Source organism: Cloeon dipterum, chromosome X, assembly GCF_949628265.1.
Source record: "Cloeon dipterum chromosome X, ieCloDipt1.1, whole genome shotgun sequence".
Taxonomy (NCBI): Eukaryota; Metazoa; Arthropoda; class Insecta; order Ephemeroptera; family Baetidae; genus Cloeon; species Cloeon dipterum.
In genome coordinates, this window is record NC_088790.1 from 19,496,672 (window position 1) to 19,507,999 (window position 11,328).

General features: G+C 42.1%; 2 protein-coding genes across 2 annotated transcripts; one reads left to right on the plus strand and one right to left on the minus strand.

Moving 5' to 3' along the window:
- The first annotated feature begins 3,405 nt into the window (after positions 1 to 3,405).
- On the plus strand, positions 3,406 to 9,666 carry LOC135945627 (proteoglycan 4-like). The gene is made up of 7 exons (XM_065493427.1): positions 3,406 to 3,599; positions 3,660 to 3,858; positions 4,698 to 5,144; positions 5,385 to 5,939; positions 6,023 to 6,151; positions 6,210 to 6,470; positions 7,051 to 9,666. Exons 2-7 carry the CDS (start codon positions 3,667 to 3,669, stop codon positions 9,349 to 9,351), a joined length of 3,885 nt encoding a protein of 1,294 aa, XP_065349499.1. The 5' UTR covers positions 3,406 to 3,599; positions 3,660 to 3,666; the 3' UTR covers positions 9,352 to 9,666.
- Positions 9,528 to 11,287, minus strand: Vsp37A (Vacuolar protein sorting 37A). The gene is made up of 6 exons (XM_065493428.1): positions 11,078 to 11,287; positions 10,833 to 11,019; positions 10,439 to 10,772; positions 10,233 to 10,384; positions 10,060 to 10,179; positions 9,528 to 9,770 (listed from the first exon to the last, which is right to left on the minus strand). Exons 1-6 carry the CDS (start codon positions 11,149 to 11,151, stop codon positions 9,696 to 9,698), a joined length of 942 nt encoding a protein of 313 aa, XP_065349500.1. The 5' UTR covers positions 11,152 to 11,287; the 3' UTR covers positions 9,528 to 9,695.
- Positions 11,288 to 11,328: the final 41 nt, after the last annotated feature.

Below are 11,328 nucleotides of genomic sequence, written 5' to 3' on the forward strand. Positions count from 1 at the left end.
TCCAAGGTGGCTTTTTCGAAAGGTGAGAAAATAAGATTATTTTCAGTTAGCATCATCAAATACTACTATTTTTGTTAGCACTTTTGTGGTTGGCCGCGCTAGCTCTTGTGCGGTTAAGTTACACATCTCGCCAGTTCTTTTGAGAATCCCATATAAAAGTAGGGGTGGCGATACCCGGCCGTTCTCTGCAACCGAATGATGATTCAAATTACTGCACATAAAGACAATTTTCAACATAGCATATAAAGTCGTTTTTGAAAATTTGACATATGAAATTAAAAATAAGTAAAAACGGGACAACGGCCGGCCGGCTGTGTTAGCAATGAGCGAGCGAGCGAGCGAGACGCTCTAAACAACACGTGTTTCAAATTTATGACGCATCAATTTGTTCAGTGTATTCTTCCCGTAAGCGACCATAATTAAACACGGTGGCCAATTCCAAAATTTCTAACTCTCTGCTTGTGAGAATTTAAATTAATTAAAAAAAGGAAATTAATTTAATGAATTAAAAAAATGTTGCTTTAATTATAAATGATTGTAAATTAATGAACCCAAATATTAAAAGATTAAAAAAAATGTTTGTTACAGGAAGTACCATGTATGAGGAGCTCTTAAAGATACACACCATCAACTACGAGCAATTGCAATTGCAAGCAAATGAGTTCCGTCAGTATCATCGATCACCGCTCGTTCCCGAACCCCGCAAACCCAATCAAAAAACCGTGTGCATTTCAACCGAGTCCATTTCCGGTTCAAATCCCGTCGTACTATCTTTAGACTGTGAAATGTGCATTACGGAAATTGGCCAGGAATGCACCCGTGTGACACTCGTGAACGAATTCTGTGATGTCGTCTATGAGTCTTTAGTTTTGCCTGAGGCGCCGATTAAAGACTATTTAACGAGGGTTAGCGGCATTACAAAGGAACTGCTGTCGAAAGGGCGTACCAAATCGTTAAAAAAAATTCATGATGATTTGCTCCATTTGATCAAGAAGGACACGATTTTGATTGGACACAGCATTGAGTGCGACTTAGAAGCTCTTAAGGTATATATCTTAAGTCGATCTAGATGGTTCTTACGTGCATCTTTTATAGCCCTTAGTGTTCGAAGCCGCCACCATATACTTTAGTAATAAACTTATTTAAGGCACTATACCGCTGCAAGTTCAGACTCAATCCTGCCACTTTGCATTCTTAATTAAATATGCTTTCTTTTAAAGCGCTGAATTCATGATTTGTGTATATTTGATGGTCCTAAGGCAGCTTGAAGCTTACAATTAGAGAACACAGTTGCTAATAATTTAATAGGGCAATAAATGCAATTCCAAAATTTTTTTATTTCAGCTGAAGCACAATTTGTTGGTGGACACCAGTATTGCCTATCCCTATGGGAGACCTGGTCAGAAAAACTCACTGCGGACGTTGGCTCTATTTCATTTGAAACGCACCATTCAGGAAAATGGTAGGGCACCCTTGAGTCTTTTATTTTGTGAGAATTTTTACCAAAATATTTTTAACCCTCAGAACACGACAGCGCTGAAGACGCCCGCGCATGCATGGACCTCATGCGTTTGAAAGTACGAGGAACCAATCGTCAAGTGCGCGTAACAAGCAATAATGTTTTGAAGAGCCTGTTAACGCAATCAAAGCCGCCTCTCATCCCTCCGCTGATTTCTCATGGCCATCAAGTGTCCAAGCAGGAAGATAATTCAGGAAATTCGGACTGCACGCAAGTGCGTGAAATAAGTGATGTTAATACAGACTGCGCTCAAGTGCGCGAGACACGTAATGTTTCGGAGTGTCCCCCATCAGACTCTGTAATATTAACGGAATCAGTGCCGCCTCTCACTCCTTCGCGACTTTTCCATGACCATCAAATAGCCGAGGTTGAAGGAAATTCAGACTGCACTCAAGTGTGTGAAACAAGTAATGTTTCGGAGCACCCCGCATCGGACTCGTTCATGTTAAAGGAATCGGCAGTGCTGTCTCAATTCCTTTCAAACTTTCTTATGGCCATCATATGCGCATGGCATTTTAATTCAGACTGCATTCGAGTGCGTGAGACAATTAATGTTTCGGACCGCCACCATCATTAACGCGATCAGAAGTAACCACTTTTCCTCATCATCACCATATTAACATATTATCACCACATGAACAAGCTGGAAAGACGCAAACTGCACGACAACACCAGCCAACCCTGTTTTCACCAACTCAAAGAAAAGGACGCCTTATTCAAGCCTGTTTTTTCTTAACCAATCATCACAACATTAAAATTTTTTATTTCTGTTCTAACCCCACTTTGGCTTGGTTTTGCCATTTAAATTTGGGACCAACGCTCATTTCATTCATTGAGCATTTTAATCTCATTTCTAGTCATAATATAGGAACTCAATAAAACTGATTGAATTCTTAATATTAATTGAGAGTTTTCATTATGCTATCTTGAGTTATTTTTCCTAATTGTCCGATTGATTTTTTTTTCGTGAAAAGCTGTATAACGAGCAAAACATAACATAATTACTCCGAATCACATGGAATGCTCATAAATTTTTAAAATATGTAACGATAAATGATACATTTTAGCAATCGTATATATAGTAATTGTTCTGTTATTTAAAAAACGGGACAATAAACAAAAATAATAAAAAAAAAACTAAATGAAACGGCACATAAAAGATGCTGAATTTTCTCCGTTACTTCTTTTTTTTAGATTTTTTTAAAAGTAATCCGTTATTAAAATCGCACCCTCACTAAAAATTTAGCAAAATGTGCTGATAATATTACAATACTGTTGCGTCCGGAAAATTTACTTCTTATAAAAGCCATCGCGCCATCGGTTTGGCTTCAGTTTTTGAGGTAGGAAGTATATTCAGTTTGTTAACAAGGTTGTCCTATAGTTTCACTTTTGACGTTTTCCCCTTTTTTGTGCGTGATATCATCTTGCTTTTTATCCTTTTTATATTAACAAAAGACTATGTTTTTCATAAGCCTGTTACCCTATAGAACGACAGAGAGATTTACGTTAGAATTGCGATTTATTAGTTAACGACACGTCAACAGCTATAGTATAGTTTCTGCCCTAAAAGTTACATAATAGTGAATAAAGTTAATGATGTTGTGTGTTTTTGTATTTTTTCGAAGCGTAATGATGAACTAGAGGCTTGACATATTTCTTGACCGAATATTTTATAAGCATTGACCATCAGTCTTCAGTCCCAAAATTACATTAAACTATTTAACTTTAAAAAAACCAAAAAACTTCTTACACCCCTTACAAAAGATTGGAGATTGGCGCGGTTTTCTAGCGACTAGAGCCTGTTATAACAATCGCCAGTTGGTGGCGCTGCGCTCACCGTTCATGACGTCACGTCGAGCTTAATTTTGGCGGTTGGAGCAAGAAGCATAAGCGTCGCAACGGCGAACCGCTGATATAATGTGCTGATTGTTGGTATTCCGAATTTGCCGTCGCCGAATCTTCGTGGCAACCGTGCCAATCATCCGCGTTTCTCCGACCAGGGCCCGGGTCCGACTTTCGACACCCTTTCGATTGAGGGAATTCGCGAAATTCGTCGCCAAGATTTGTGTTTACAACAGAGGTGAGAGCATTGTCCTTGAAGGCGCTTTCATACCTATCATGAAAATTTAAAAATTTTCAGATAAAATATGACAGGTATAATGGGGCCGTTTGGGACGCTGGCCATCGAGAAGAAAAATTCGACGTACAAAGTGCCACTTAACAATAGAATTACTTGGATTGGCAGTGACTCAAGTAACTGTGACATTCGCATCCACAAGCCTGATGTATTGCCTCAACACTGTGCCATCCAGTGCAACGAGTTCAAAGGAGTGAAAACAGTGAGTAAAATTTTCATCTCTCCTTAAATGAATTTTACGTTACGTCGTTACTTAATCAAGAGTTTCAGATATATTTTTGCTAAAGTATGTAGCAATTATTCAAGAACAATTTTAATGCATGTTAGTTGAGATATTTTTACTAAATTTGAAGGAAGGATTGAAAAAATGGATTAATAACTAATCTGTTTTTGACATATTATCTCCATCTATTGTGTCTTAACTGTGCAGTGTTATGTAGAAGCGAAATCTGGTTGGAATCAAGCATGTTGCTGCACTTCAGAAAATTTAAACTCTTTAGTAAAGAAGCAGCTATTACTGAAAAAAGCACTAAAAATCTCAAATTCACCAGTAGCATAAACCCTAAGTGTTCGAAGCCGCCAACAGATGGCGCCAACGTAGACTTTCGATTTTAAGGCACTTCCGCTGCGATTTCAGACTCAATCTAGCTGCTGTGCATTCTTCAATTATGTATTAATACGCTTTTTTGACGTGCTGAAAACCAAAATCGGTTCAGCCAATCGCCGTAGAATCGTGAAACTATTTTTTGAAATAAAAAAATCTTTTCCAACGTTTTACGGCGAATGGCTGATCCGATTTTGGTTTTAGGACGTCAAAAAAAGCAAATTAATTGAAGAATGCAAAATAGCTAGATTGAGACTGGAATCGCAGCGGAAATGCCTTAAAACCGCTTAAAACAAAATTTTTTAAGAAAGTCTGGTTCCGCCATCTGTTCGCTTTGAACAGTAAGGGTTTATGCAACTGGTGAAATTCATTAAACACTTCTCTTCCATGCAAAATGTTATTCCTGACATATTTTATACCGATTTCTTTGTTCACAGTTTTCACTACAATGCAACGGCGAGGTGAGCCTGAACGGAAACAAGGTGTCAGGACTGCAGCCACTTACAGACAATGACTCAATTGTTGTGGTAGACCGTTTGCTGGTTTGGGGCGCTCCGGGCAGTGGGGCTCCGGCGCCCGCCACTCCACAAGCTCGCAAGTCGATGCCTGCCAAGAAGGACTCACCCACCAAGAAACTAAAGAGGCCTTTGAAGAGACTCAGCGTGCCCTTCCCTGCCGACAAGGAGGGCAAGAAAGGAAGGAAGAGCATGCCAAAGACCGCAGCCATGATGTTCCTGATGGCCAGGAGGTCCCTTGGAGGAAGCGCAATCAGGCATACAGGCCTGAAAACTCCCGCCAAGACAAAGACACCCAAGAGTTCAAGGTTGACTGTCAAACGTCCTGCTGCAGACCAGGCTGATTCCACTCCTAAATCGGCGGTTGAGGCAAGTTAATTTTAATTTATCATTTTTATTAATAATCACCGTAGTATTTATTTTCAATCAATTGTGCTCAATAGAATAAAAATCTTTGACCAAATTAAAAAAAATTAAACGGTTATTATTGTTTTATCTGCCAGTATTTCATTCAGAGCACACCATTTGTGCTGCTTCTAGTTTTTAGCGTTTTACCATTGTAGGAAATAATTGGAAAATGGAAATAATTGTTTGCTTGTTTGACCACAGGGTACTCCTGCTAGAACGTCAAGACCTCCTAAAACGCCGAAAACCGCCACAAAAATTGCGCCATCAACTCCCCATACTCCTGCCAAAACTCCAAAGGCCTCCAAAACCCCAAAGCCAACTCCAGCAAAAACCCCCAGAGCCGTAAAGAATATTACCAGTCCTCAGGTGACCCCAGCCAAAAAAGCCAGTCCAGCAAAGAGTGCCTCTCTTGGAAAAACACCGAGACCTGCTGAGGCAACCCCAGTGAAAACACCAAAACCTGCAAAAAGTCCTGTCAAAGCTGCTGACCAGTGGGTTTCTGGTTTTAATACAGTGTCCCAAATTCCATCATTGATCAATCAGCTAAAGTCTGCTAAGAAGGCAACGCCTACCAAGACTCCCAAGGTCAAAGCAACCCCTAAGGCCAAGACTCCCAAGTTTTCGCCAGCCAAGAAGACTCCTTCTCCTAAAAAGCAACTTAATGTTGCCTCTGCTAAGAAGTCACCTACTAAAACTCCAGCTTTTACTTATGCGGAACCAATTCCTGTGTCCCTGCGAAAAGCAGCAATATTAAATGTAAGCTTAACGTTTTCCCTTTAGTTTTGTTGTATAATCAGTTTTGTACTTTGTATCATTTATGGCTCTTTTTATTCCATTAGGAGGCATCAAAAGAAATGACCCAGTTTGAGTTTGGCAGTCCTCTCCCCAAGAGCGGCACCAAGAAAACGACTCCCAAGAAGAAGGGAACTCCTCAAAAGGTTATCCCTGAAACGCCTGAAGCTAAACCTGTAAGTAGTTGAAACAAAAGCAAACTTCATTGTTTGTATCCATCATTGAAATTTCCAGACATCGCTAAAAGCAGTGACACCATCGCCAAAGAAGTCTGTTGCAACTAAGAGAACTGGAACGCCCATTTCCAAAAAGCCTGGCACTCCTACGCCAAGGAAAAAAAGCCCAACATCTACTACCAAGCTGTTGGCGTCTTCTGCCAAGAACGTGCTTACCCCTGTAGCTGAGAATATACAAACTCCAGAGAAGGCCACTCCAAAGGACAAGAAAGCTGCTGCCACGCCCAAGGAAACACCATTCAAGACCCCCTCTGCCAAGGTGAGGATCTTAAATTTAGATTTTTTGATTAAGTATCAAATTTAAGTTTCCAACTTTGTTGTTTTTAAATGGTGAAAGGAAGCTGATGGTTTGACCCAAAATAACATATAATATGCTTAAGTCAGTCTTCAAAAAGTCTTGAATAAAAATTGAAATTCATTATTACAGCTTAAATTTTTGTAGAGTTCTATTGGAGTGTTTTTCTACAGTTTTTACGTGCAGTAAAAAGATATTAGTTCTTAACTTGAAATTGTGAAAAGAGTTGATTTGGCTAAAATTTAATAATTGTGCAATATTATGTTCTAGATTTTCCTTGACTAGTTTCTAATAGTTTTTTGTCAGCATCATAGTATAAATATCTATTTAAATTGTAATTCTGCCATCATTAATTTTAATTCTTAAGAGAAGAACATTAGGGTAATATCGGCTTTTTAAACTGATACTCGTCTGCCCAAGGGTTACTTATTTAATTAATAATTGATAAAATTTTTGAGACCAAAAATCTCATTAAACAAACTTGCTCAAACTGAAATAGTGTAATTTCCTGTTATTGTATTGATTTGTGCTGTTCTGCTTCTAGGCCACCAAGGTGAACGCATCTCTGAGCGAAACTCTGGTTTCAACTCCAAGCAGCACCCGGTCTTCTAGGCGAGGCACCGTTAATGACTCGGTGTTAAATGCCTCAACGACCGCCACCATCTCTTCGTTGCCCGACCTGAGTAGCAGTAGCACTCACTCCACTGGCCGCCGCAATTCTGGCTTAATCATAGGCGTTGACCTTTTCCCAGGAATCAACACCCCCACTCTGAAGAAAGTGCGCAACATTTTCCACCAACAAGCTGAGCCCGCCAGCCCGAGGTTAACGGGTGTCAAGGAGATGTTTGCTGACAAGGCAAAGGCTGCCAGTCCTCGGCTGCAGGGTGTTAAGGAAATGTTCAAGAGCCCCAAGGTTAGCAAGGCCTCACCCAGGTTGGCCGGCATCAAGGAGATGTTCCGCGTGGACGAGCAGTCAACACCCAAGTTGACAGGAATCAAGGAAATGTTTGCCACTGGCGGTCACGTCAGTCCCAAAGTGGTCAACCTGAAGAAGATGTTCAGCAACCTCAAAGCCGCGAACTCACCAAGACTCAGTGGTGTTCCAGACCTGTTCGCTGCTGCAGCTGCCGACGTTTCCACTCCTGTTTTGTTGAAATTAGTGCGAAAGGCAAAGGCGACTCCTCAGGCCAGCGGCTCTGCAAAGAAGGGCAAGATTACCACCCCTAAAGCTGAGACTCCACTTAAAGCAGATACTCCAATGCCGAAAGCAACTACCCCGAAGGCTGCCACTCCCAAGGTGGCTACTCCTAAGGTTGCAACTCCCAAAACACCAATTTTGAAAGCCCGCACTCCAAAAACAAAGACACCGGAGAAGGAGACAGCCAATGATACCACTCCAACCATTATAAAGAAAACTGCTACTCCCAAGTCAGTGAGCCCAAAGAAGGTTTTGACGCCTAAAGTTGCCACCCCAAAGGCCAGAACCCCCAAGGGTACCACGCCCACAGCATTCAAAAAGTCGATCAGTCCAAAGAAGGCTGCCACACCTAAAAGGTCGGTGAGCCCGAAAAAGGTTGTCACTCCAAAGGTGAAGACACCAATAGCAAAACCAGTCGCTACTCCAAATCCAAGTGAGGTAGTGTCAGAGGAAGCTAAACTGAAGGTACTGTCGGCAAAGAAGACTCCCGCCAGTAAAGGCAGAGCAAAGGCCGTCAAGAAGATCGCCTCACCAAAAACTACATCGCCAATCAAAATGGCGGCTCTGAAGGCCATCGCTTCACCTGTGAAACAGAAAGTAGTTGAAGAAGCAGTTGCAGAGGAGCCTACCACAAAATCTCCTGCTAAGAGGAAGAGCGAGCTTGCCGAAGAATTGCCAAGCGCTAAGAAGGCCAAAACACCAAGGACAACCAAGAAGGTCATCTTTGAGACGCCTGCCAAGGAGTCCCCCGCGCCGACAAGGGCGAGGAGAGGCGCTGCAGCCAAACAACCGGCTGTTGAGGAGGCCAAGACTGCTAGCCCCAAGAAATCCAGAGCCAGGGGTAAGGTTGCCGCTGAGCCGGAAGCAGCCATTGTGGAGGTGGAGTCCCCAAAGAAGGCGGGTAAGGGCAGGGGAGCCAAAAGGGTGGCCGATCCTGAGCCAGAGGTGGCAGAGTCCGCGCCCAAACGGGGCAGGGGAAGGGCCGCCGCCAAGGAAGAGACAGTTGCCAGCCCAGCTAAACCCACAAGGGCCACCAGAGGCAAGAAGGTCGTGGAGGAGGCCAAGGCAGAGACGCCCAAGAAGCCAACACGTGGCCGTGCTGCAAAAAATGAAAATGCGTCAAGCACCAAGGAAGCCGCCGCCGAGGTTGCCGAGAATCCCGCACCTAAGAGGGCTGCTAGGAGCAAAAAGGCCGCTGCAGAAGTGCCAGAAGAGTCCAATACCAAGAAGCCAACAAGAGGCAAGAAGGCCGTTGAAGAGGCCCCTGCCGAGCCCACTCCTAAGAAGGCTACAAGAGGCAAGAGGGCCGCCGCAGCTGTCGCAGAACTGGAGGTGGCCACTCCCAAAAAAACGCCTAAAAGAGGAGGTAGAGGAAAGCAGGCGGCCATAGTGGAAGAGCCAGAAGAGGGAGTTGCTCCCAAGAGAGGCCGAGGCAAGAAAGCAGCTGTGCCTGAACCAGAGCCAGAGGTCATCGCTCCCAAGAAGGGCAGGGGCAAAGCCACACCCAAGGAAGAGGCCGTCGCCACTCCAACACCCGCTAAGAGTTCCAGGGGCAAGAAAGTCAAAGCTGAAACGCAGCCCAAGGCAGCCAGCCCGAGAAAAGCAGACGCGGCCACGTCTCCTAGGAAAACGCGATCTAGAAAGTGAGTGTGCAAAGTTCAGCGTTTTTCTGTAACGGCCGTGTAATTATATGAATTGTAAAGCATCCGAAATTGTGCTATGTTGATTTGCCTGCGTGTTTTAATAAAATGACTTACATCGAATTTGTACAATGTTCCAAGTGTTCATAGGGACTGGCTTTTTGGTGAAACTTTATCTTGTACTCATTGTTCAATCATATGCCTTGGACTTTTTATTTAAGTCATTGTATTTAGTTCATTGATGAAAAACAAATTAACACAGACAGATACTTTGCATTTTACATTCTTGATAAATAAATACATAACGTGAATATCAAAATAATATTTTTCATTGCAGTCTTTTCCATCCAATCAGTAACTAGCCTTTTCTAAATCGTGCAGTTGCTTGCTCAATTTTTCCTCCTTCACTCTCCTGCTGTGGCCCATCTAGAATTAAAATATATTGAGAGTGACTCAAAGGCTCAATCTTAAGTCGTAATTATTGAAGTTCATCGCGCTATAAATTAGTTTTTCAGAAACTACAATTGTTAAACATCTTGAAAGCTTTTAATGCTTTCAGTCTGCACTGATACAGCTGAATATTTAACTAGTTTTAGTGAGAGAAAGATTCATTAATCAAACTACCGCAGTTTTTTAAACCACTAGAAACAGATACCAAAATACAATTTGCAGATTACAGTACTTGGTCAAATCAAAATTATATTATAGAACAAACCTTTCTTGCATCAATATAGTCGCTCAAAAAAGCATCTATGTCCATTTCTCCTTCCAAAAATTGCTCTGCAATTTTATCGCTACGCTGGTCACACTCATGTGCGGCTGAATGCAAACTTTCCTGTAACATCTTGACTAGTATCTTGTGCTTTTAAGAAAAAGGAAGAGGGTTACCTTAATAGCTGAAGGCATGAATTTATTGCTAAGTTCCTGGTAACTGATGCTCAACTCTTCGTAATGATTACTCAACGATTGTACCCTTGCAACCTTTTCCTGCACCTTCTCCTTCAACTCCTGCAACCTTCCCTCTCTCTCCAACGTTTCCTCTGCAAAATTTTAGATTTACTTTTTGGGAACACCACTTTTTAAACAAAACTTACTTGAAATTTGTTCATTTTCTGCAATGATTCTGTCAATTTCATCTTCAAGGATCTTAATTGGGGGCAACTGTTCGAGGAACTCATCGCACTGATCCTCGCTCTCAGTCAATGACTGCAGCTGAGCAACGCTGAGAGAAGACAAGGCTGAGCGCAGCATGCTTTGTTCGTTGTCGGCCAGATTCAGGTTTGGTTGACCTATTTGCCCAAAGGTGTTTGGGGCTGAAGGTGGCGAAGTGGCAATCTGCTTCACTGGGGTGCCTATTTGCTGCTGCCTCTTTGTCAACTCCCTTACAATGGCGTGCACCACTCGCCCAAGGTCGGAATGCTCAGAGAACTTTAAAAAATAATGCGGTTGGTCAGAAAAAACCTCTAAACCTTTGAAGAATATTATTACATTTCGAACTCCAGGAGCATTGGACACTTCGCCTGTTTTTTCGTCCACCCAGGGGTGTGAGATTGCTGGAACAACAATGATGCTGGGTTTACTGTCGGGAAAGTTTGCGGGCAGTTTGATGAAGATGATAAAGTCCCCTGCTAATGGCTCCACTTGATACTCTTCTCCAGGTACTTTTTCATAAACACTGGTAAAAATGCAACAATATTAGTTATAAATCATAAGAAATAAATTAGTATTTTCACTTCTCATTGAAGACTTTTAAAGTGTTAATCTGCTTGCTCCTTTTATCGCCTTGATTGTAGCTTTTGGAAAACATGTTATGGACCTTTTAAAAAGCAATGGAATGAGATTACACAATAATTATTTAGATAATAATCAGCTAAAGACTAGGACGATAATTAAGACACTAATATTCGTATTAGTCGTTCATACAGACTTAAAGGTGCCTGTCAGGCTTGTTTGGATTTGGAAAGGGGGCGCGGTCGAAAGCCAA

Excerpts from the sequence above, each read along its gene's own strand:
- Vsp37A (XM_065493428.1), bottom strand. The coding sequence starts at position 11,151 with ATGTTTTCCAAAAGCTACAATCAAGGCGATAAAAGGAGCAAGCAGATT. Across the intron at positions 11,020-11,077 it reads TTAAAAGTCTTCAATGAGAA|TGTTTATGAAAAAGTACCTG; the intron begins GTGAAAATACTA and ends CATTTTTACCAG. Across the intron at positions 10,385-10,438 it reads AGAAAATGAACAAATTTCAA|AGGAAACGTTGGAGAGAGAG; the intron begins GTAAGTTTTGTT and ends AAAATTTTGCAG.
- LOC135945627 (XM_065493427.1), top strand. The coding sequence starts at position 3,667 with ATGACAGGTATAATGGGGCCGTTTGGGACGCTGGCCATCGAGAAGAAA. Across the intron at positions 5,145-5,384 it reads CTCCTAAATCGGCGGTTGAG|GGTACTCCTGCTAGAACGTC; the intron begins GCAAGTTAATTT and ends GTTTGACCACAG. Across the intron at positions 6,152-6,209 it reads AAACGCCTGAAGCTAAACCT|ACATCGCTAAAAGCAGTGAC; the intron begins GTAAGTAGTTGA and ends TGAAATTTCCAG.